The 26,365-nt window shown below is 41.4% G+C and overlaps 1 protein-coding gene across 3 annotated transcripts; it reads left to right on the top strand.

Moving 5' to 3' along the window:
- The first annotated feature begins 350 nt into the window (after positions 1–350).
- LOC133411838 (transcriptional repressor p66 alpha-like) lies at positions 351–25,799 on the top strand. 3 transcript variants are annotated; one of them, XM_061694561.1, is made up of 11 exons: positions 351–540; positions 11,436–11,920; positions 16,042–16,195; positions 16,476–16,604; positions 17,436–17,513; positions 19,053–19,172; positions 19,583–19,759; positions 20,353–20,611; positions 20,836–21,221; positions 23,280–23,391; positions 24,712–25,799. In XM_061694561.1, the coding sequence occupies exons 2-11, from the start codon at positions 11,439–11,441 to the stop codon at positions 24,849–24,851; spliced, it is 2,037 nt and encodes a 678-aa protein (XP_061550545.1). In that variant the 5' UTR covers positions 351–540; positions 11,436–11,438; the 3' UTR covers positions 24,852–25,799. The 3 variants fall into 3 exon arrangements, with proteins under 3 accessions (XP_061550545.1, XP_061550543.1, XP_061550544.1); XM_061694559.1 differs by having other exon boundaries at positions 352–540; positions 23,280–23,526; XM_061694560.1 differs by lacking the exon at positions 351–540 and adding an exon at positions 622–955 and having other exon boundaries at positions 23,280–23,526.
- Positions 25,800–26,365: the final 566 nt, after the last annotated feature.

The following is a 26,365-nucleotide window of genomic DNA, read 5'->3' as shown; positions in this document are numbered from 1 at the left end:
CTCACCTGCAACATTCACTGAAATTATCAATACTGCAAGCGACACTCAAGTTACAGATATTTGAAAAATCTACCTCATACAGTCACCAAGTATTTCGTTACTTCCTACCACTGACCCCCAGTGTGCCCATTGTTTATGGCAGATTAAGTGTAAAATGCAGACATTAGTTCTGTAAAATGCATGGTTGAGTGAGTGTGCCCGGAGCAATCAGTCGTGGGTGATCCCCGAGGAGCCCGGGCCCTGTCCCTGACTTTGCTCATCCTTCCTACCTTGGCCCTTGGTGGTCATCGGTTTACATGATGTGATCCCGTCGCCCTGGTATGCCGAGGTGCGCATGCCCACTAAAGAGGACGCAGCGGCTCCATGTGTGTGTTGAGGCGCATTATTTGGCAACAGACGCGGCAGCGGGGAGGGCCGAAAAAAAAGAACGAGGATATCCCCTTGATTTGAAAAAAAAAAAGCAACGATTAATCCAGGTTAACAGCAGATTAAACATTCCTTGGTCGACCATCGGCGACGAGCGGGCGACAAAGCGACCGAGTAAGTTGACTGTGTGTGTTGAGTGTGGGGGCGGGGGGGGGGGGTGAAGCCGAAGTTTTTAGTGAGTGAATCGAGGGGAGCCTTTTATGCCGTCTCGTCGAGAGGAGCCAGGTCTTCCTCCACCTATCTGTGACGATAAAGAAGCTGATGGGCTGTTGAAAAGTAACACTTCTCCGCAGAGCAAAAGGTTGAGCGGTGGGGAAAGGGGAGGGGGGTCCCGCTCTGCCAAAATTGTTTCTTTTTTTACCTTCCGAAGCTTGTCGCGCTTACCGGACCGGATCTTGTTCGGTGGAAGTGAGGAAATGAAGCGACAATTATAACGTTACCTCGCCGGCGGCGAGCTCCGGTTGTGGGCCGGTCGGTTACATTACCGAGTTCCGACCTGACCATTTTCCCTCGGGAGGGGGACAGAAAGGTAAACAGTACCCCCCCGGTTTGCTACACTAAAGTTTGACTTTGTAAAAACGTGAGATTTTTGAAAGTTGCTTGGCCCCTCGTTTGAGGTGACGGCTGTCCCGCATCGGGAGAGCAGCCAGGTCAGCGATTCGGGCTCGGTTCTTCCCGTGTGGGTCTTGTTTACTAGACCGCTACTTTTTTTTTTTTTTTTTCTTAAATCGCTTTGACTGGAAGTGTGTGTTGTGGCCTTTTTGGTGGCTTCATGTGAGCCTTGAACATGCGAGCTAAAGTGACTGCTTGTTGTTGTTTGTGCCGCGGAGCTAACGTTAGCTCGCTAACTCCTTCGCGAGCTCACCTCCTCCGAGGCGGCGTCAACAATAAAAAGCCGGCTCGTTGCACATGTACTGTGGGCTGGCTTTAGTTTTTTAAAGGGGCGACTTTGTTTTCTCGACTCGACCGGGGAGGTGGAATTCGGACGGCGGTGGCTGCTGTCCGTTCTTAAGACCGACAGCAGCCGCCACTGTTGGTTCTGCTATCTAGTAGCTAATCTTCCTACTTCTCGCTGTGACAACCGCAGTCTTCCTCCTCTTAAAGCTGCACACACACACACACACATACACACACACACACACACACGCACGTACATAAAGTGTGTCACTTATTCCAGGGCTTAGACTTTTGAGAGAGATTTTATTTTATTTTTTTCCAATGACCCCCTCATTCGAGATGTGTCATAAAAGTTCCAGGACTGGTGTCACAGAAGATATATTTCAAATACAAACTACAAGTTTTCTCCCTTTTTGAAGAAACCCACCCCCAGATTCCATCGCACTTTCACAACCACGGTTCCATGCACTCCTTGAAGGATTATTCTCAGCTTCGTCGTCATGGCTATCTTGATGTTGTCTATGTCTTCAAAACCGGTCCCCTTGAGCTTGGAAAAGAGATGGGAAAAATTCACACGAAGTTAATTTGGATGAGTGACTGAGTATGGAGGTTGCTCCACCATGGCGGTATTCTTCTCAGACAGGAACTGTCAGATGCTCACGGTGTTGGGAGTAGGTGCATTGTCATGGTGAAGCAGCCACAAGTTCTCTTTATAGACGTGCTGGTTGATTGTCTAGCCTACACTGAAGGAAAAAAAAAAAGTCCTGGAACTTTTCTCACACACCTCGTAATGCTAACGGCAATTAAACATAATAACGTGCACCCATGGGAATTATGTTTATTGAAAGTTTCAACAAAAAATGTCATGACCTATTTAATAGAAAGGAATGGGTTTTCTCCAGGTACTCCCACATAGCCAAAAACATGCAGGGTAGATTAATAGAAGACTGAATTGCCCGTAGGTATGAATGTCAATGTGAATGGTTCTTTGTTTATATTTGCCCTGCGATTGGCTCGCGACCAGTTCAGGGTGTAGCCCGCCTCTCGCCTGGGGATAGCTGGGATAGGCTCCAGCACGCCCGCGACCCAAGTGAGGATAAGCGGGAGACGTATGAATGAATGAATTTAATCACATCTATCCATCTTCTATACTGCATATCCTTATTAGGGTCACAGCCTGGGTTTGCTGCAGCCCACCCAACCTGTCTTCGGGCACCCTGGACGGGACGCCAGCCAGTCGCAGGGTACATATACTAGATCAGGGGTCAGAAACCTTAAATACTCAAAGAGCCATAGCGTGGATAAACACTGCATATATCGTTGTTGTTTTTCACCTGCATGTATAAAAAATATATAGTGTGTTGCATTTATGAAATTAATGAACTTGCTACAGAGAACACAATTTTATTTCTGCATGTAACAAAAACATCTTGATTTCTGAAAAAAGGCGCTTACTTTTAAATAAAATAGGCATTGTCTGTTTGAGTCGTCCTCGTATTCATGAAATTAAAGCCAAAACTCAAATTATCCACCTGCAGCAAAGCAAAACAATTAAATCTGCTTCTGTGTTCCGTCATATATTTTTAAGTGAAATCCCTTTTTAATTAAAGATGACAATTGACTGCACGCTCCACACGTGAAAAATTTAACACATATATTTGCAAAATGGGCGGCATGGTGGACGACTGGTTAGAGCGTCTGCCTCACAGTTCTGAGGACCGGGGTTCAATCTCTGACCCCGCCTGTGTGGAGTTTGCATGTTCTCCCCGTGCCTGCGTGGGTTTTCTCCGGGCACTCCGGTTTCCTCCCACATCCCAAAAACATGCATGGTAAGTTAATTGAAGAGAGTAAATTGCCCGTAGGTGTGAATGTGAGTGTGAATGGTTGTTTGTTTATATGTGCCCTGCGATTGGCTGGCAACCAGTTCAGGGTGTACCCTACCTCCTGCCCAATGATAGCTGGGATTGGCTCCAGCACTCCCGCGACCCTTGTGAGGCTAAGCGGCTCAGGAAATGGATGGATGGATGGATATTTGCAAAATAATGCCCAATAAAAACTATTTATTTTACCTGGTTAATGTGATTTTTGCTGCGGAATCTTCATTTTCACACACAGTTGTAAGCTTTCATCTGTGAGGTGTGAGCAATGTTTGTTTTTAATATAGTTCATGTAGAATGTAGCATTAAACGCTTTATCCATGGTTTACCTACCGGGCGAGGGTCGAATAGTTCAATAAATGGTGGCAATAGTTGTCGGGCATCGGCATTTTGTGACCTATTTTGAGTGATTTAAAAAATATATATATTTTATTTAATGTGAAATTTAAAGTGAATATTTGACTTCTATAACAGTTAATGGCAGTAAACAAATGCATGTTTTTGAAATGTTGGAGGAAAACGGATTACCTGGAGAAAACCCAGGGGAGCAAATGTAAACTACACACAGGAAGGCCGGAACCCAGATTTGAAACCCTATCGGAACTGTGAGGCGGAGGTGCTAACAACTTGGTCACCTAACCAAATTCAATTAAATTCAGTATTTATCCATAGTCACTGGCTAACGTGTCACTGATTCCACTAACAGCAAAGCTGCAAACAGTGAGGAGCTTGTTTACAAAAGTCAGTGTTTCCCAATTAGTGATTTGGTCACTATTTTTAGTGACTCTTCTAGAGCTCCAGGGACTGTTTTTCAAAATAAGCAACTTCTTTTTTTACTACCCCTTTTCCTGCTAAACGAAGTCGACAATGTTACTAGCAGCATATATAAAGTGTTTCATCTATTCCAGGGGTTCCCAAAGTTTTGCTTCTAGAAGTAAGTTTTTCCAATGACCCCCTCATTATCCTCACGCCAAGTAAACATAACTACCATGTGCGTCAATGAATTCTCTCAAATATTCCAACCTCAATGCTCATGACCTGTTTAGTAGAAAGAAACTTAACCAAATTCAACATTTATCCATAATACCTGGCTGATTAATGGAAAGCCATTTGAGCATTTATTCGATATCCTTGATCTCCGGCTTGAGGTCGATGTGCTTTGTCCTCACTAGTAGGACGACTTTGGGATACTAGTAGGATAACTACATGTTACAGGCACAAGTGTGCTATAGTAGAAAACTGGGTGCTACGAGTACAATGAGAAACATTCTAAAATTTTATTAATCTAGCGCTTCACTATTACTACTAAGAGTTTGCAGATATCCACTCTTGCACAGTTTTGCCTCACTCGTCGCGTGTATTTGTCGTAGCAGTATGCTGAAGCTGTCCTATTAATGTGCAACAATATACAGAAGTGGATAAAACTTTACTAGTTTCGTTTTACTAGTGTGCTGAATTGTCTTATTAATGAGGACAAAGTGAATACTGGTACATGGATGTTTAAGCTGAATATCAAGGATGTTAATTACACCGTCAATCAAGTCATTGCTGTCGCATAATATCAACGTACCGGATCAACGTCGGCTGGTTTACCTTCAGTAAAAAATATTGAACAAATAAATAAAAATACATTATTTAACCCACTTTTCTGACAGTATACTAGTGTTCACGTTGTGTTGACAAAGCTCAAGGAGCACTTCTTGTTGAGGCAGCAGATATTGCTGTTTAACTTCAGCTGTGGCAATGTTTGTACTTCTGATGAAATACTGAATCTTACGTCATAATATCTCATCCCTTATCAGATAGGCTTATATCATATCACCTGCCCTTTATAACAATGCAATCCCATAATGCAAATTTGGGGTCTCTTGGAAACGTCCCTATTTTTTAAACAAAATCACAATGCAGTCGAAATTATTGTGGTAAAAAAAAAAAAATGCTTTTTTCAAAAGTAAACATATTTTTAAGTGACCCCCAAATCCCAGTGGCAGTGTATATATACAATAGTGTGTTTTCATGGAAAACATGAAATGGTTGGGGTGACCCTAAACCTGTGAAGTGTGAGATAATGATGGCAATACATACTAAAGGCTGTCACGGGAGTGGATTTTGACTCTTGCTCCCTCCCACTCCCACACATATTGATCGCATTCCCTCCCAATCCCGTGCCCAAATTTTACAGGATCCTGCGAAATCCATGATTTTTACCACCGTCAAGGTTTCCACTCCCAGTGATTTTGTTGTCATAGTTCCCAGTGACCATTGTTGCTGCTCCCGGTGACATTCGTTCTCGCTCCTTCCCAATCCAATGATTAATAGCGAAATTCAATCCCATCCCGCGGGAATACATGGGACCCTGATGAGAATCTAGGCTAATATGGCAGTTGCCCAAAATGGAGCATTATTGATGGGAATCTTTGTTACAGCTGTCATATTGGATCATTGTAGCTTGTACAGGTGTACCTAACGATGTGACCAGTGTAAATGTGGTAACAGTCTGTTGTTCAGTCCACTTCACGCTTGTCACGCTTAATGCAGTGAGGAAAAACGCCCCTTTTACCAAGAAGAAAACACAGCAAAACTAAAATCAGGGCATCTCCGTTTTATTTGCTGATTGTGTCATCAGTTTAACATTGCTGTTTTAATTTTGTCAAACATGCATCACAAGCCAGTAATTATTTTAATTACCGTATGGTAATTAACTTAGTCGGCTACCTTCCATTTGAGTATGATGGGGTAGCCAGCTCCTCGGAGGTCTTACTGTGACTTTTTGCGCTGTTACTGCCTCTTTTCATGACGATGGAAGGAGCACTTCATGCAGCAACAGCAGTATAAACAATCATTGAGGCATTGTCTGTGAACAAATGGCGGTCAACCTTGGTGAATGGTCAGATAAATAAAGAAGAGTGGAGAAGGTTTTGTCATGTCACTGGGCTACGTGTCATGATGGACTCTGCTGACATTGTCAGTTGAGTTTGTTGGATTGAGTGAGTATGTTGGTAAAGTTAAAATTACCAGGTGTTACCTGAATGAGTGAGTCAGGACATACCCAGAAGTTTAGTTGCATTGTTGTGCTCCACGTTCTAGAAAGTGCCGCTACACTGATCATGAACAAGACTGATTGAGGGTGTTTGTGTACTCGGCAACTGTTCTGTATAAAGGGCTTGTCTGCAGGCAACGTTTTAAGCTGGTGCGCATGAGTGCAGGCGTTATAGGGAAACTTCATCATGTCTGGAACCTCTAAGGTCGAACATAACCTGATGCGAGATGCTGATCAACTTTTGATGACATTTTCAAAGAAAAACATGGAAATAGAAATAATGCTATGTTTCATGCGGGGGCCAAACTGCAGTCAAAATTGTATGACGTTCTGACAGAAATTAACTTTAGAGGTTCTTTTGTATACAGCGAGAAGAGTTACTATTCTGGGTGTGTCCTGCTATTGCTCCACCAAAGTTAAACCACTAAAATATGTCACAGTATTTTGACAGGGGATCTTGTCAAGGGGGGTAAATAGCATGATCTACACATACTATAAATGTGTTTGCCACACAGGAAAGATGGCTGGCAGTGAGAATGTGCCAGCTATTGAGTGACAGATTAACGGATTTAAGAAGCTCCTGAAGGCAGGAACAGAAATCATGACAGATAAACCCTGCATTGTTCTACAACCTGATAGTGGCTTAGCCCACAGTTTGTGTTGGTGAAAGCCAATCTGCTGATTCCCTTGGAATGGATCTTTATCCTGCAAGTAGTTTTGGGAGGATTGTTGATTGTGTTCATTCCTCATGTGGCATATTTACACTTGAATCCTCCAGAAATATCACATTAATTTGAGCCATAATAACTCAGTTATCGTAGATTACTCCTCACTTTGTCACATGTGCAGCTGGAGGTGATATAGCCCGAAGACATCCGAGAGTATGAAGTCAAACGGAACGTTGATAACTATGTATCTGAATTAGGCCCTGTAATTGCATTCAGTGGTTACTTGCAGAACCTTTTGAGATCCAATACAAGAGCTGCATCAATTTACAAATAAAATAATGATCAGTTTTGGTTTGGTTTAGTTTGGTTTTGGTGTGATTGTATTGTGGTTGTAGTCTCCAGTGGCGCGCAACTCATCATACTGAGATAAATGTAATATTTTTATTTACATTATTTCTCTACTTTTGCGGGACAGAATGGAGGATACAGTGCAGTTCTACACCACTGAAAATAACAGTGAAGTGAAACAAATTGTGAAATGACAGTGTTAAAAGTGAGCAGATTATTTGATGTACAGTAACATGCATTTTATCCAAAATAGTATTTGTATAGGCACGAAATAAAGTTTTATCATTTCTATCAACTTTGGAGTGAGGCATCTACAAAAATACATTAAACATGAGGAAAATTACATTCCATTTCTTAAACTGCTTTCTTCTCCAGTTGATTTTGCTTTTTTTAAATTGATAATTACTAGGGATGAACACAATATTCAATTAGTCAAGTCATTGAATAACCATGACACTATCTGCAACCATGACACTATCTGCAATGTTTAATTGTTCAAAAAAGTTGGTTGTGCACAGAATTTTTACATTATTGAATGTCGAATCTTAAAAATGTAATTTAAAAATTACAATTAGTAAATTTATTTTCCCCTCAGTTGAGCAAGGAATTTTATTGAAATGTCCCTACTACTAACTACTCAATATTGAGATTTTCTACTTGGCTTGCTTCATGATAAATTTCTTTCCCCACCTTGGAAGGAATCCAAAAGCATGTATTCAGTGGTACTTTCACTTTTATTTCTTGACTACACAGTAAAGCTACTTGACCTTTGCACTACATGCTGTCAGAGCTGATGGGGAAAATTAGTAAAAACTGTGGCGCAATACGAGCAGTGTACATACAGTAGATGTCACCGCTATCAGATCAACACAACTTCAAGTGCAGTATTTGCTTATTAGTTGAGCTTTAGTTGTCTTCAGAGGTTTTCCACTGGTTGTGATGTCATGTTCAAGGGTGGGTCGGTGAGGCTGTGATCCATGTGTTAAAGTGTGTGTGTGTATGGACTCAAGGGAAATGTGTTTAAAAAAAAAAAAAGGCCACTGAGATGAAATGTGAAACCCGTCAGACATTCAGACCGTGTAAGAAAGATGAGGTCGGCTTGAGGTCGAGGGGTACGTGGCGGCGTTCCCTCTTTGTGTAACGCCATCGTCTCACTGGTCTTCTCCAGCACCTGGAGGGTTAAAACTAGCTTCAACTTCTCGCCCGCACACACACACACACACACACACACACATGCACACGCACTAACCAACTGGTTTAAACCAGTTCACGGGGAAAAGTGCTTTGTGTGTCCCACTGAATCCTGGGAAGGGTCATGTCATTTATGTTTTAGTGATGTAAGAGTATATATTATTTTTAGAAAATGCTGTATTGTGACTGCATTGTGACATGTCATCATAGCTACCCTCTGTGCGCTTCATGTATACCGCCATGATTGTAAATCTGTTCAAAATTTGTTCACACACAAAAAACCTTGCTGTCACTTATCACCAGGCAGGCAGAGGGTCTTGGTACAATAGACAGGCGCTGTTTTGTATGGATGAATATGATTCTCGACATGAATGCGGATGCTAAGAGTGGAAGTTTATGCTGTAGATTTCAAGTGATAGATTCAAGTCTTCCTCTCTGACTATCTTTTCTGTGAACTATGGGCAAAGGTCGTCTCCCACTGCATGCCATGTTGGTCAGACTCCGAACATGTCAACCTTTGGCACGTCTGGGTCTACTCTTGTGTTGACTGCAACAAGGAATTGTTTAGAGTTCTGGAACCAGAATGTGATGTTTTGGTTCCTGTCAAAGTGGCATGATGACTTTTTCCATGTGAAGGTGATCAGTTTTGTATTGTGACTCTCCTTATAGTAGCTAAATGTACCATTTATAATTTTTGTATAATTACTGTAAAAATCAAATAAGATATACACACCGTAATCTGACACGTATTAGTTGCTAAATCACCTAAATATATATATATATATATATATATATATACATACACACACACACACACAGTTTTTTTCTATTCATGGTCAGACCCGATCCCTATCCCCTGCCAATAGCAGGGTTTCACTAGTATAGTATGAGACTATTGTCGAATTCGCTATATTGTACTGATCTGCCAGGATAGAGATGTGTGTACTGCTCATTACGAGTTTCCTCCTCACCATCACTGTTACCCTTGTTTGGTGGCATCACAAAACAGAACAAAAAGCCAATGAAAAAGAAAAACACAGTTACTGGATTTAATCCTAGATTCTCAATGAGATTAAATCTTGCATGATATTCTGAAGTCTGATGTGAATTATGGTGGTTGGAACTTGGGGTGTTTTGTCAGGGATGTATTTCTCAAATAAACGTATATACAGTAGTCAAATTTTGTATGACGTCTGTCAGTGAAACTTCTACAGAAAGATCTGTACTACTGTATCAAACTTAATTTATTTAATATTGGGTTTGTTTTTGTTTTTTGCCGCGTTTAAATGTACAACACTAACTCAGCCCTTTACCACCCCTGCAGAAACAGCCCGTGCATAGTCCTATAGTCCACTGGTATTACTCACTTTTACTGTGATATTACAATATTTCTCTCTTCCCCACGGGCATCTCTGCTACCTCCTATTGTAATTCTACTGATTCAATTAGGAAGTCCACACGTAGTGTACTGTATGAATGGATTGAAGATGCTCATTATCGAGCCATTGGCGTTTGACCTAATGTCTCCTTGAATCTCTGTTTCGGATTTGACCCTGAGAGAATCGGAACGGGCGTTGCAGTGATAATGTGTGTGTGTGGGCGAGTGTGTGACTGTGAGGGACCGAACAAGTAACTGTTTTTCTCCACAGTGTTCACATCTGGTACATTTTTTGAACAGGCCAGGCGGGTCGGATCTAATTTGGACCAAAAGCTGGGTCGAGGTTTTAAGAGTGGGCAAAAAATAGGATAAACTCGAGCTCTTGCATTAGACTTCATGGGTTTTGATGAATATTTCTATGTACAGCATTCTTCAATTCATTCCGATGTGTAGTTTTTAACTCTCCAGTTAGATTCAGTATAGTGTTTTGAAAACGTACGGCTCAAATGTTGTGCATAATCAATGTTTGGGAATTTAACTTAATGTCTTGTGATGATGTGATCATACTAATCCACTTTGTTTTGTCTGGAGGCCATTTTAGTAACCCTGTGTTCGCTGCCGATGAGTCAAGGTCAGTTTTGTCCGCCAGACAATCGTAGCAGTGATTAAATGTGAATAAAATAAAAAGGTGCCGAGCAGCGAGTTCTAAACTGAGGCAGCAAAACTCAAATCTGCTCACTCAACATTAATTATCTCCAGATTTCTGAAGAGTCCTTGATTAGTTAGTGTGTCAGATTTTGCAATTTATCTGCCATTAATGATCCTTTAGTTTGTTTCAGCTCTTGGAATGTCAATCTAACATCAATTATGTTTTTAGAAAAATGCATTGCATTTAGGCAAAGAATTTTTTTTTAGTATTTTCCAGATAATTCACTTCCTGATTATCTTTTGAATAACTGTAGATTGCAATGGTGTAAACCTGCAAAGCATCTTGCTGAGAGCTGTTATGTACAGTATGTATGTAATCAGAATCTTATAAACAACTCTGTGTGATGCAACACTACTATAAACATATTGTTAAATGAACACCTCTCTGACTTTGTCTCTCAAAGCTGAATATGATCATCTCTGCAAGGACAGACTCTTTAATACAGCTCCTGTATTGGATCTCATTAGATTATGCTGGGGTACTTAATGAACCAACCGGTTAGTGCAGTTCTGTATGTAATAAAGGAAACCAAAAATAGCTTTGTAAACAGGATGTTCCCCACTCGTAGGTGAGAAGGTACGCTCCTCTTACGTTAAGGAAACTCTTATTTTGAAGGTGGAAACAAGATTCTTCATTCTACACCCTTGCTTTGTACAACTTTGACCCATGATCAACATTAAAATGAAAGTTGTAAACTTTTTCAATGACAGAGAAGTTCTCTGCCAAGATAAATTTCAGTTAGTCAGTGAGAGTGTGTGTTGGAGGCATGGCTAGTTTGATAAAGTTTCATGTTGGTATGAGTGAACAACATGTCGTGTTGTTTGACCCACTCTGTAGATTTGTGTGAACTCTTAAACTAATGTACACATGTAACCAAATCCTTTCCGTGATGTATCCACAGGGGATGTCTGAGGAGGCCGTCCGCCAGACACGCAGCCAGAAGAGGGCACTGGAGAGGGATGCGCCACCACAGACTTCAGAACCTTCCAGTTCTGACAATGAAAGCAAAAAGCTTAAACTGGAGCAATCTGAACCCACAGCCCAGGAGGAAAATATACCTAGACCTGACCCAGAACTACAACGGGATGGTCAGAGTCTGACTGAGACTGGATCAAATGAGGAACCGAGGCAGTTACCGCTACCTTTGGAATCTCAGCCAGTGAAGGACGAGGCCGTTTGTCAAGGGAGCTCGAACAATCAAACTGGATGCAATGACAGAGCTAGCAAGGAGCTGAAGGCGGAGAAGGACGTGGATACAATGAGCCGCTTTCAGCCCTCAGAACCAAAAGTGTCCGGTGGAATGTTGGCTGCCGGCGAGGTAAAGGCAACCATCAAAGTGGAGGTCCAGACTGGAGAGCAGCCCGTGGACATGAGCACTTCCAAAGGGTAAGAAACTGTTCTCAACTTTTAAGCACGTGAAGAACCTGTGAAATTTGTCCATCCAAATTACTACAAATTGGTTCTGAATCTTGGGAAGGGTTGCAGCCAAAGGGAAGTCATCCAACACCAGCGACATGAAAGTAAGCAGTGTTGGGTATAGCGGCGCGACAAGTAACTGCGTTACTAGTTTAACTGCGTCTCAGAACATGGTCGTAGCGTCGCTTTTTTCTAATAGCAAACAGTTTTTCAGTATCAAAGCTACTTTAGTGATCACATAGCGACAGTGCAGCAGCGTTCACAGAAGCTATATTTCCCCAGACAGTTCTAAACATAAAAGGCATTTATTCCGTTTGACGTCACATTACATACCTCTCCTCCTGCTAATGCTCACTCTAGACTGCGTCCACATTGTGCTGCGTGGTACGGATTATGGAAACCACGCAATTGGATACATCGGCAGAGGTGTGTACATCTCAATCCCCATGGGCCAACATATCTTAACAAATTCCTGCTACTTATCAAGTCCTCAAAGAACACTTATCGTTCCGGTGTTTACTGTGCATCCAAAAAGAGGCTCCGGTCAACATCCAAGACGTCCAGCACAAATTTAAGCACACACATTCAGGTGTATCCTGAAGTTATCACAATAAATGCCAGGTAAGATAGTTATCACATCTCATTCAACACTCAGGAAACATCAACAGCTAACATGAGTAGGTGACTTCGCATATAAGATAACCTTTATTAGTTCCACAGTGCGGAAATTAGCAAGGCGAATCGGCGTGGGTTGACTGTACTCCACTTTCTCCAATTTGCTGCACCTGTCTGTTTTTTTTGCTCCCCTCAGTCTCAAAAGCACGGAAGTACTGTAAATACAAAAAAAATTGTCCTTCTCCTCCATTGTTATTTTATGTTATTATGTTTCCTGCAGTACTATTTTGAAGCGACCACCCCAAACCAAGGCGAGTAGAGCTGGTATTACTATTTAGTGGAAAAACAACATTGTGTGAAACTTTGTCAGACACTGGAGGCTGCTTGTTTGAGCCTGATGCAAAACTGATATTGAACTATTTTTGGACATGAACGGACTTTTTAAAGTTTCATGCATTGATTGTTATTTACAATTGACAGGAAAGGTAGCAACTGTACTCAGATGGTCTTTTGACTTTAGCCTTTGGTCCGCCTCCATTTTCCCACAACTCGCCACCTGAACCCTAAAAAGTCCACGCACACAAAATGAAGCCGTGTCATAAACTGGTTCCAGCCAGCTGTTGCCATGGCTACCACCGTGGAAGAAGCAAGGAGGGGAGGGGCGTTGTATTGGAGGAAAAGGAAGTCACGTGATAACGACTTTGAGGTCATGTGACTACTTTGGAAGTAGTGATTAATCCACAGGAAGTGATGATGGCGCTAAGCCCCGAGGAATCACACACACACGACCACAAAGAGGGCGGCTCAGACAGGCAGGCCTCATTTTTTCATGCGCTGACTTATGCTTTGTAAAAATATTATCCCTGATTGTGTGTTTGTATGAAGAGTCCAACACAAGCTTTCGATTGTACACCTCAAATATGGCATATTGCATTTGCGTTGTATTACACGTGTGTTTTACACACATGTATTCAGCTCTTTTTGGATCACCACCACATCTCAAAGCCCCTGTTTAAACAGAATGTGCATGTTTGTATCCAATCCATCCATCACACTTGTCCTCATTAGGGTCGCAGGTGATCTGGAGTCTATCCCAGCTGATTTTGGGTGAGAGGTGGGATACACACTGGATTGGTCACCAGCCAATCGCAGGGCACATATGGACAAACAACCATTCACACTCACACCTATGGGGGAGACCAAGCAAACAACTGTGAGGCAGATGTGTTGGCTCACACAACTATACCACAACTAAATGTCCCATTTAGCCCCACCTTACTTTTGACTGTTACAATAGTGTGGAAAGATGTCTGGACTTGCAAGTGGAACGGATCAGTCCACTGTCATCATTTAGGTTTTGTGTTGTAACTGCCCCTCTCCATATTAGTCATATGATTCCACCCACTGAGTCTTTTCAAATATTGAGAATTTTTTTAGAGGTGCAACAGCAATTCGATTAATTGATGATCCAACTATACTACTCTAACAGTTTTGATCATCAATTAATCGTTTAGAGACTGTTCATCTTAAAATTGTACAAATCCTAGGAATTTCAGCCTCTCATCACTAAATATTTTTTTTTATTTCTGTAGCCCTCCATGAAAGAAGATCTGCAGCAGATTATCTTTTGTGATTCGTCAAAATAAGTCTTTTGCAAACATCTGCTTTGACTTTGGAAACAACATTTTTGCCGATTTTCTGACTGATGTTACGGACCAAACCTGTAACTGAATAATAATCAATTAAAGTTTGTTCATTTTCTGCACTGTCAATTTGAAATAATGTCAATTGTTTGAATAAAGGGATCAAAATTGAAAAAAAAATGTATACCATTCATCGATTTATCAAAAAATGATGATAAAATGTCATTATCTACAGTTAAATGAGTACTGTACTGACATCGGCTGAAAGGCCACTCTGTCAGGAAGAAACCATTACTCCAAAACAAACATCAAAAAGACAGATTACAGTTTGCAAATGCACACAGAGACAAAGATATTAACTTTGGAGACATGTCCTGTGGTCTGACAAAACTTAAATTGAACTGTTTGAAGATAATGGGCATTGTTACATTTGGAGGAAAAAGAGGGAGGCTTACAAGCCTGAGAACACCATACCAACTTTGAGTTAGTTATGGGGGTGGCAGCATCACGTTGTGGGGTTGTTTTGGCAGGAGGGACTGGTGTACTTCACAAAATAGATGTCATCATGAGGAAAGAATATTATGTGGAAATACTGAAGCAACATCTTAAGACATCAGCCAGGAAGTTAAACCTTGTCTTCCAAAAGGACAATGACAGGCATTGAAAATTTATGGGCAGACCTGAAAAGGCAAGGTGGCCTACAAACATGCCTCAACTACATCAGTTCTGTCAGGAGGAATAGGCCAAAATCCCTGCCAACTATTTTGAGAAACTTGTGGAAGGATATCCAAAACAATTGACCCATTGTCGTACAGTTTAAAGGCAATTGTACCAAATAATGAAATATATGTAAACTTCTGAATTTGAAGAAAATAATAATAATTATTATTATTTTGGCATTCAGCAAAAGCGTTCGTATCTCAAAATTTCACACTTGCGAGTGAAATTTTGAGATACGAACGCTCTATGGTGGCAGTGAACTGAACTCAACTCACTTAACAAGCAGCAGCTTGGCAGATAATGAAAAATCCTTAATTTTTTTTTGTCTTCACTTTACTGTAAAACTAAACATAAAACAGAATTATGTATCGAAGTCATGTACTTAAAAACCCACAGGTTTGCCTTCCTAATTCATTCCATAGACAGGCTAACAGATAGCATCAGTGTCATGGTGCACCAACACTAATAACAGTATCCATCCATCCATCCATTGTCTTCTGCTAATAACAGTAATCACAGGCATAAAGTCTTTATCTTCCATGAAAAACTAATAATAATGCTGAGACAGTCTCCATGTATAGCCTTATTATATGTCTGAATTATACTGCCCCTAGGTAGCCATGGTGCACACACCAGGAGGAGCAGCACAACATTCATTGAATTGAACCAGAAAATATGGCAAAGACGGTTTAATTCTTTACATTGTATTTAATTATTACTGTAAGTTTTATGAAGTACAATATTATAGATTGTTACTTTTTTAGGCTGGAATGGCTTAATTGTATTTCCGTTAATTTCAATGGCGAAAGATGATTTCAGATACAAGGGTTTTGAGTTACAAGCATCATCACGGATTAAATTATCTCAAGGCACCACTATTGTTGATTTAACTGTGCCAGTCCAAACTGCATTGTACTGGTTATAAAGGTTTCAATTTGATCTTGTTACAGTGTGCCATTTCCATGATGTGACCATTGCGTTTATGTAGTTATTATGGATCTCTTTTCTTTCATTTTTTTATTTGCTTGCTTACCACATGATTCAGCTGCTGCTTTGGTCCAGTACGGGCTAGTCACATGATCAATACCCACTGTACCTCTTTTCTACCTACAGTATAAAAAGGGAGAAGTGGCCTCCATCCCCCGAAGAGGAGGAGGAGGAGGATGATGATGATGATGATGTCATCATCTTGTCAGATAACGACTCTCCAAGTCCACCTATGAATGGTCTGAACCACTTGAAGGAGCTGGATACAGACCTCCTCATGGTGAGATGTTGTATTTTTCATGCCATCATAAACAAGTAGTTTATGTCAAAACACGTCTATCGATAATAGAGTTGCAAACATGGACACAGGAAGTCAGATCAGGCCTAACCAATCTTACAGCACTATTTGCTCTTGCGGCATGGCTTTAACCAATGATCAAATTCAAAGGGACTCCAAATGAATGAAAGATTTTGTCTGTGAAGGATGCATGACCGGACACGGTGGTTTGTCTTCAGTAGTGTGAGTAGTGTAAGTGATTGATTTCGTATGTCGAGTGCAGAAGAGCAGCCCAGCCGAGCGGGAGCGCATCATTAGGCAGCTGAAAGAGGAGCTGAGGCTGGAGGAGGCCAAGCTGGTGTTGCTGAAGAAACTGCGACAGAGCCAGTTGCAGAGGGACACTCTTCAGAAGGTGAGCGGCAGCTCACTCCTGTGCAGTAATACAGTGAACCCCAGTTTATCACAAGGATAAGTTCCAGACCCCTCCCCACTAAGTGAAAATCTGTGATATTGAAAGACTATCAATAACAAATAAAATTTATCATTTTACCCCACCCAGACATTTTAATCACAATTTAACTTATTAAAACACAATTTTGAAGGTATTTGCTAGCTTCTGTTCGGACTCTGTCAAAAAGCGAGAGACTATCACATAATATCAATTTGAGGAAACGAAAAGCAGACTCTCGCTCATGCAGTTCTCCAAATAAGAAGCAAAACCTGCTTGCTTCAACCTGGAAAACTGACAGAAAGAAAAAGAGAATTGAGTATTGTATTTTAAGCACTAAAATGTTCAACCAAACCAAATAATTTCAAAGGCTGCTCGTTTAATACTAACATATAATGCGAAACTGCATAGATAGGCTAACGGAAATTAGCATTAATGTCACAGTAATTTTAAACCTTCAAACAACCACTACAACAATACTCACAGGCATACAGTATATGTTCTGTGCTCTTTGGGAACAATGACTATTATTGGAGTTTAATTGGAGACCTTCTCTGCCTCTTATTCTTGCTCTTTAATTACGCTGCATCGCTTCCCGGCATGTTGTGACACAACATGGTACTTCGCTGATAGCATGCAAGTCTAAATTTGGACTTGCCTAGATGCATTAAAAAACCCACTAAAAAAATTGTCTCTGAAAAAATAATGTGCAATATAGCAGGTGCTCGAGCTACTGTATGAACTGCAATATTGCGGGTCTTTACTCCACTAAATAATAATCTTCCCATTGCTCAGGCTTCAGGGGTGTCCAGCTCCTCCGCTCCCCCTCCTCTAATACGCGGGTCCATTGGAAGCAGCAAAGGCTCACAGCAGGTGAAGTAAACAAAAGTGTGTCACATACAATGGGTACGAAAAGTTTTCAGACCCCCTTAAATTTTTCACTTTTTGTTATATTGCAGCCATTTGTTAAAATCATTTAAGTTAATTTTTTTTCCTCATTAATGTACACACAGCACCCCATATTGACGGGGAAAAAAACGCAATTGTTGAAAGTTATGCTGATTTATTAACAAAGAAAAACTGAAATATCACACAGCCATAAGTATTCAGACCCTTTGCTGTGACACTCATATATTTAACTCGGGTGTTGTCCATTTTTCTGATCATCCTTAAAATGGTTCTACACCTTCATTGGAGTCCAGCTGTGTTTGATTATACTGATTGGACCTGATTAGGAAAGCCACACCCCTGTCGATGTAAGACCTTACAGCTCACAGGGAATGTCAGAGCAAATGACAATCATGAGGTCAAAGCAACTGTCTGAAGAGCTCAGACACAGAATTGTGGCAAGGCACAGATCTGGCCAATGTTACAAAAAAATGTATGCTGCACTTAAGGTTCCTAAGAGCACAGTGGCCATAATCCTGAAATGGAAGACGTTTGGGACGATCAGAACCCTTCCTAGAGCTGGCCGTCCGGCCAAACTGAGCAATTGGGGGGAGAAGAGCCTTGGTGAAAGAGGTAAAGAAGAACCCAAACATCACTGTGGCTGAGCTCTAGAGATGCAGTCGGGAGATGGGAGAAAGTTCTAGAAAGTCAGCCATCACTGCAGCCCTCCACCAGTCGGGGCTTTATGGCAGAGTGGCCCAACAGAAGCCTCTTCTCAGTGCAAGACACATGAAAGCCTGCATGCAGTTTGTTAAAAAAACACCTGAAGGACTCCAAGATGGTGAGAAATAAGATTCTCTGGTCTGATGAAACCAAGATAGAAATTGTTGGCCTTAATTCTAAGTGGCATGTGTGGAGAAAACCAGTCACTGCTTATCACCTGTCCAATACAGTCCCAACAGTGAAGCATGGTGGTGGCAGCATCATGCTGTGGGTGTGTTTTTCAGCTGCAGGGACAGGGAGACTGGTTGCAATCGAAGAAAAGATGAATGCGCCCAAGTACAGGGATATCCTGACAAAAACCTTCTCCAGAGTGCTCAGAACCTCAGACTGGGCTGAAGATTCACCTTCAAAAAAGACAATGACCCTAAGCACACAGCTAAAATACTGAAGGAGTGGCTTCAGAAAAACTCTGTGACTGTTTTTGAATGGCCCAGCCAGAGCTCAAAAGGGTGCTTCTACTAAATATTGAGCAAAGGGTCTGAATACTTATGGCTGTGTGATATTTCACTTGTTCTTTTTTAATAAATCAGCAAAAATTTCAACAATTCCGTTTTTTTTCTGTCAATATGGGGTGCTGTGTGTAAATTAATGAGGAAAAAATGGACTGAAATTATTTTAACAAATGGCTGCAATATAACAAAGAGTGAAAAATCTATGGGGGTCTGACAACTTTCCGTACCCACTGTACCTTCACATTGGGTATCACTGTTTCTGATTGGCCGTCTCTGTCGTTCTGAGTAGATTATGACTGGTAGAAGTTCAGGCACAGTCATACCCCCGCCTTTGGTGCGTGGAGGGCAGCAGGTGTCATCTAAACATGGCTCCCAGATCATCATGCCGCCTCTAGTCAGAGGAGCACAGGTGAGTTGTGGGGAAATGTTGTTAGCTCAATTATTGGCATGCTAATAATATATAGGTGCACTGAACAATCACAACGTTATGACCATTTGCGCAATCTAATGTGATCCAATTCAAGGAGTGGATGACAAATTCTGCCTGTATAGTGATAATATTTGTCAATGTTCATCCAGAGATGTCCTAGCTCAGGCTGGTTTCTCTTTTTTTCATCCTCTAAGACTAACTCGGAACTTTTAATGTAGGACTTATCTGCTCCTTGGATCGCTCTCTCTCTCTGTCTCCTTGTCTGTCTGTTTGTGCCCTTTGCATTGGCACTCTGGATGTCCCTCTTCTGTCCACCACCTCGCCCGCAGCACCCCATGTGTGTCGTCATCTCTCATTGTCCTGGTTAGCCCATCTCTGTATCTCCACAGCAAATCCAGGCTCTCCGCCAGCAGCAGCAACAGCAGCAGTTGGCAGCCTCTGGAGGTGGAGGCTCAGGGCCGCCTCCCCTGCTGTTGGGCGCCAGGACCTCAGCCCCTGCTGGCCAGGGTCAGAGAAACATGGTGCAGACAGGCCTCATCAGAATAGGAAGTACTGCAAACTCACTGGTCAGTATCTCACTCCTGAGTAGAAAATCAAGTGTGGGCAATATTTTAAAGCACAGCTGGCAAACTCAGGTTCACTTTACGTGAGAATCTACTCAATGAGAATCTATAAGAGAATCGATTAGGACTTGGAGCGATAGGCATTATTGATCAATCGGAATGACTAAATTCTGATAAATTCCCATCCCTACTTTTAACAGATATTACATTATGCATTATTTCATTTCTTAACATTGAGCAACATTTTTGTCACTCCTGATTTTAAATTAAATTTGTTAACCATACTGTATAAACACTTCACTTCGATAACAAGGGACAACGCATGTTGTGATGCTGGACTCTTTTCGTAAATTAGTGTATTTTCCTCTACTTGCATTCTCATGTTCTACTCATCTTAACACGCTTTGCTACATTTCCACTTCTGTTGGAAGTGGAAATGTCCACTTCTGTACATTTCCACTTCTGTTGGAAGTGGAAATGTCACCAAAAAGGACAGTGTATACAAAGCAGTATAGAAGATGGATGTATGGATTTTTCACTTAGTCTGTATTCTGTGTCTGGATATCACCCTGGTGACTTTGTTGTCTTGTTCACAGGGCTCATCCACTTTGAAGGTTTCTTCCTCAGGAAGCGGCGTCGTATCTCTGGTGGGCACCAATGATAGTCCAGCCAGCCGTCATGCCGCGGCCAAACTCGCTCTGCGGAAACAACTCGAGAAGACGCTCCTGGAGATCCCGCCTCCAAAGCCCCCTGCGCCGGAGTTTAACTTCCTGCCCTCGGCAGCCAATAATGAGTTCATCTACCTGGTGGGACTTGAGGAAGTTGTCCAGAACCTGCTAGATACTATTCATAGAGGTATGTTTGTAATGTTATTAGTTTTTTCTGAATGATGATGTCATTCAGTGGCATTTATAATACTTCACAGTTTAATATAAAACTGAAGTGAAACGAATTTAGGAGCGTGACTCTTTTTTGACATCTTTCTACATTACTGGAATCACATTACTGTCAGGGTCAAGCTGCAGATGCTTGTCTACTATACAACAAGGGTTCTCAAACTTTTCCATCTCTCCATTCAGGAAAGACGGGGTTAGCTCCATCCAAGCCCACCGTCAGAAACCCCAACATGTGCACCCAGTGCAACACTGACTTCACGTGCAGGTGGAGGCAGGACAAGGCCAAAGGCGGCACTGTCCTCTGCGAAGGCTGCATGTCATCCAATCAGAAGAAGGCTCTGAAAGCCGAACACACCAATAGGCTGAAAGCGGCGTTCGTCAAAGCGCTGCAGCAAGAGCAGGAAATCGAGCAGCGCATCATTCAGCAGTCATCTTCATCAATCTCTCACGGCAGCTCGTCGTCCTCTTCGTCGCTGAAGGCGGAGCAGCTGGTGTCACAGCAGCTGAAGCACGCCCGTGCTTCCTCTCTGCACCGAGGGGGCAACATCATCCACCACCACTCCATCAAGGTCAGCGGTGGTGGGAAAAAACCTAGTACAAATACTTCCTTACTGTACTTAAGTGATTTTTTCAGATAGCTGTACTTTGATGACTTTACTCCCTACATTTGAAAACATATATTTGTACTTTCTACTCCTCACTTCGTCAAATTAGGCTTGTTACTTTTGTCAACCTCTGCAAATGAGGACATGACGTAAAAAACGACGTAAATAGAGAGAGGTCAAATCAACCGTATTGAGATTTAGATTGATTGAGGTCTTAAAAGCTGGAAAAAAACAGACAGCAACGACATAGAGGAATCAGGGAGCATTAACGACGGCAGCAGATTCATAGAACCAAAATATTCCCCATCTATGGTCATAAGAAAATTGTTTGATAGTGTCGGCTCCGAAATGATTTGCGCTGGTCAAAGATTTTCCATCGAATCTAAAAAAAAAATAAAAAAATAAAACACATACAAATAAGGTGTAAAAAAAACAAATTGTTCATCATTTGATAATTTAGCTTTTTTTTGTTACGCAGTTCACAAGGTGAGCAAAGCTATGGGAACATGTTTTGATAGCATAAGTCGAGTCAACACCCGCTAGCGCTTAAACAGCAACATGTGACAAGTAACACGATTTTTATTCTTCTTCTCAGTATGAGCATTATGTAAGTTATTAAAAGAGAGAAAATACTTAGTAAAAGGGGTATTGTGTGATTTTCATGACATTTCAGGATGAACCTAAACATTATCTGTAAGGTGAACTTAATTTGACCTAAACTTTTGAATGCACTTGTAAAACTGTTCAATGTTTTAGTACTTTTTTGCACAACTTGCTGATCTCTCAGGCTATGTTTACAGTATATTGCCAGTGGCCATAGAAGCCTTGTTTGCCTGAAATTTAGTGCGTAGTGGGATTTTGTCTATTTTTTTGCTCCGTATCCAAGTCTCAGAGGCTCAAAGGCACCCTACATTTCATTTCAGCCCGCCGTTTATCATTGATGCTAGTATGTTCCTTCCAAGCTTGTCATGTTCTGATGTGGTCCCTCACGTTTGTCACGCTCTGCCAAGGCTTTCTACGGCTGAAACGTGGACGTCGGGCAGCTTTGGAGCTTTGGAGCTTTGGTTTGTGGCCCCGAGTTGAAGCTCCTCTGCATGGCCCGCGGCTCCAGAGTCGGTGTCAGCGCAGTGGTGCGCATGTATACTGCCGCTCTAAATATGTTTGATATTATTAGTGTTCTGTCAACAATTCATTCACTAATCCATCTATTGTACCAAAACATGTAAAAAAAATATTCACATAGCCATTGTACAGTGTGCTCGCACATGTACTCTCACGCTCTCACACATACATTCAACATTAAGCGTTATCAAGAGGTACGTCATGGTGAGCATTGTAGGTGAAGTTTTAGGCAGCAAATGTGAGATGCTAGACCGCCTCCAAGTCGTGTTACACCCTATTACGTATTGTCAGGTTTACAGAAGTTGCGCACATCTAGATTCACTACGACCGACTAGCTTTCTCATCCGCACTGTGACTTCCATTGCAAACGTTTTGACAATTTTAACATCTCGCAGGGATCCACGGCAATCACGATCTGTCGTGATTGCCCATCGTGTCCCCACGTGTCATCTCACAACCGGTTTGTCCACGGTGGCCTGAAACGGGGTGGCAAAATTCAAAACAGGTGTTTGATCCATGCCAATCAATTTCCAAGACATCCAATTCGATGCCTTTCTGTGACTCTTCCGCTCTTCTGTATATTTGTTGCATCCTGCCAATGACAGTTTATAGTGAATTTTAGGTTCATTCTGACATTTCACCCGAAAGCCGAATACCACAAACTTATTGTGAGCCGTGTAACTGACAGTAGAAGTTAATTTTAAGTAAAAGTGTATACTCTGAAATGTACAGAAGTTGAACCAGTACTTGTACTTCTACCACTCTTTATTTTTTACACACATGTATCACTACTTCTATTGAAATACAGAGTGTGAGTACTTTTGCCTCTTCTGATGATCAGTGTGAGTTTGAGATTTGCCATGGTAACTGAGCTCTCACCTCTCTTCTCGCCACCCTTAGAGCACCTCGGGCCAGCTATCCCACAGCGGCATTAGGGCCGTCCCCCACTCCTTCTCCTCCTCCTCCCAGCTGCAGAGCGCCGTGGCGGCCGCCGCTTTGGTCAGCCGGCCAGGTAAGCACGAGCACGTGACCCAGCGCTCTGTCCAGATTTCAAAGGTGAGCAGCAGCGGAGTCGGCAGCAGCAGGAATATGAGCGGGGGTAGTGCCTCATCCACTGCATGGAAGAAGCAGAGCAACAGCAACAAAGGTAGAGTCATAGCAGCCTGACTCTGGTGGCTCAAATCTGCTCTCTTTCAAACTCCTGTCTGGCCCAAAGAAACCCTCAGATGACACTCGCAGTCCCCTCGTTTGGTGGTCCAACATTTCTCCAGGGTTCCTGTTTCCTTTGTGTCTGTTTGTGTGTTGTTGTTGGGATATTCAGCGGCCATGTCCACATGAACATGGGTGTTTTTGAATGGGTGATTTGACTTTTCAACGAAATGCAAACTACATTTTAGTACAATTTTATAAATGTCAGAAATTCCCAAACTCACTTTCAGTATTTGCGGGTACAGCAGTGCCTTGAGATAGTGACCCGGCTTACAAGTTTTTTTTAAATGCGAGCCATCGATCCACTACAGTTTATCTGTATGTCTGTCTTATACTTCCCCCAGGTGGCCACGGCAAACACACCAGAATGAGCAACACAATTGCGCATTGAAGGAGGAAGTGTGATAAAACCTGATTAATTATTTTTAATTCTATTAAGTATGTCATTAGTATATGGCAAGTATAATGTTGTGTTTTTTTTTTGTTATGATTAAAAAACATTACAAAAATGTGTTGTTTTTTGTGGGGGGCTGGAGCGGATTAATGGCATTTGGATTAATTTCAATAGGGAAGATATGAGTGTTTTCAGTTACAAGCGTGGTCAAGGAACAAATTAAACCCGTATCTCAAAGCACCACTACAGTGTACTCCATAATGTATCTCTATGCATACATGTACTGTATATACACTTGTGCTTTTCTTTTTTCTTTTCTTTTTTTTTTTTTTTCTTTTTTTTTTTAAATATGGACATTTCTAAGTTACCTAGCTATTTTCTGTAGATTTTACTTCAATATGTTTTATAGTAATACATAAATTGGTATACAATGATGATTTTTTTTTTTTTTAATCAAACGGACATGCATTTTGTTGGCAAATGATTCAGGTGCATTGTTTTTTTTGTTGTTGTTGTTTTGTTACTATTCCAAATTTGAGCTGAACAAGTTTGGTAAATCCTGTTCTACTGTGATACTGATGAGACGGTCAGGGTATGACCCTTGAAATAAAGAAATGCCCTTGTACAGGTGGACAGAGCCTCAAAATAAGTAATAGTTTTGCCTCTCTCGTCTGCCAAAGTGTTGGTGTCATCTGCCCTGGCCTGACCTGCTCTTTTGACCCCCCACAGGTGTGACGATGGCATACGTGAACCCCAGCCTGAGCGGACACAAGACCTCAGCTAGTGTGGACGCACGCCAGAGGGAGTACCTGTTGGACATGATCCCCTCTCGCTCGTCAATCTCGCAGACTGCAAACACATGGAAATAGCAATGAAAACAAAATAAACCAACCCTCAGCCAGCTCTACCCCTTCTTAGCTTTTTCCAATATCATGGGCAACAGCGCTCCCAGGAGGACTGTTTTGGGAAATACAATTTCTAAAAAGTGAAGAAACGTTTCTTTTTCGTGTATTTTGTATGATTTACTTCTTTTCTGTTAGTTTTAAGGTTTGCTGTCCCTCATATAGTTTTGATTTGGCAGGGGTGACCAAAAACCCAAATGCACGACACTTGGTACTTTTCCCCTCCTGTCTGGGTAGGGGATTAGTTTTGCATCAAACTGACACATGATTGACACTTGAATGTTTGTCATGCTCACCCCAAGAAAATTAAACCGGATAAGAGTTGTAAATGTTTCATTATATTCATCCCTGGAGTTAAAATTGAATTTATTTTGTATTTACCGTAAGTTATTTTTGTTCTTTTTTGAGACTTTTTTTTTTAACTTTCTATTTTGTGGTTTTCACAACTGAAGTGTTTGTTTTTGCTTTCTTTCTTTTTTTTCAGTTTAACAGCATGATTACATTTAACACCTAATGTTCATTTGCACCTTAGCTAACAATGCATGGTGTTGACGCTCAAGTCATATGTAATTACCATCTGTAATGTAATTTGCTTATTTTATATTCATGTCAACATCATTTTAATTTGAGTGTCACATCTTCACTGAGCAAATTCAAACTCCGACGAGCTGAATTTGTCCACCCTGGAACCAGAGACCATGATCCATAGTTCGTAATTGGAATACGGTATCTCCCACTGTGAACCCAGAAAGCACAAGCCGATTACGGGATTTGCCTTTTTTTTTTTTTTTTTTTTTTTAAATCCTGCAACATCACACCAAATTGCATATTTTCCCTGCTACCAAACCTAGATTGCATTGTGCAAATTGTTTAAAAAAATTGGTTTAACTTTTTCCTAGCTTCTAAATAAATAAAGAGATACAATTAAATTTTGTTTGTGTTGTGTGTAGAGTGAATATGTCTACACACCACTGTTCAATTGAAAGCTGTGCAAAACATTTTTTGTGGTATAAAAAAGTCCGACCCAAGATAATATAAAAACTTTTTCCACTATTAATGTGACCTACAACATGTACAGCTCAATTGGAGGAAAACAATCTTTTGAGGTGAATTAGAAATGAGAATGTTGCAAAAGTGTGCACATCCTCAACTGGCAATGTGGCTGTGTTAATAAGTAATCAATTACATTCAAAATTGTGTTAAATGGGAGTCAGCGCACACCTGCCACCATTTTAACGTGCCTCTGATTGACCCCAAATAAAGTGCAGATGTTCTAGTAGGCTTTTCCTGGCATTTATAGTTTTTGACTGGTGGCGGCATCATGGTTTAGGGTTGTTTTCTTCAGCTGGACCTAGGACCGTAGTAAAGGTGGGGGGTATTATGAACAGTTCGAAATAGCAGTCGTGTTATCAAAAACCTTCAGGCTGCTAGGAAGCAAAAATAAAACATGTCAGGATAAACCTAGTAGAACTGCAACTCCA

Source organism: Phycodurus eques, chromosome 13, assembly GCF_024500275.1.
Source record: "Phycodurus eques isolate BA_2022a chromosome 13, UOR_Pequ_1.1, whole genome shotgun sequence".
Taxonomy (NCBI): Eukaryota; Metazoa; Chordata; class Actinopteri; order Syngnathiformes; family Syngnathidae; genus Phycodurus; species Phycodurus eques.
This window is presented reverse-complemented; position numbering and strand designations above follow the sequence as displayed.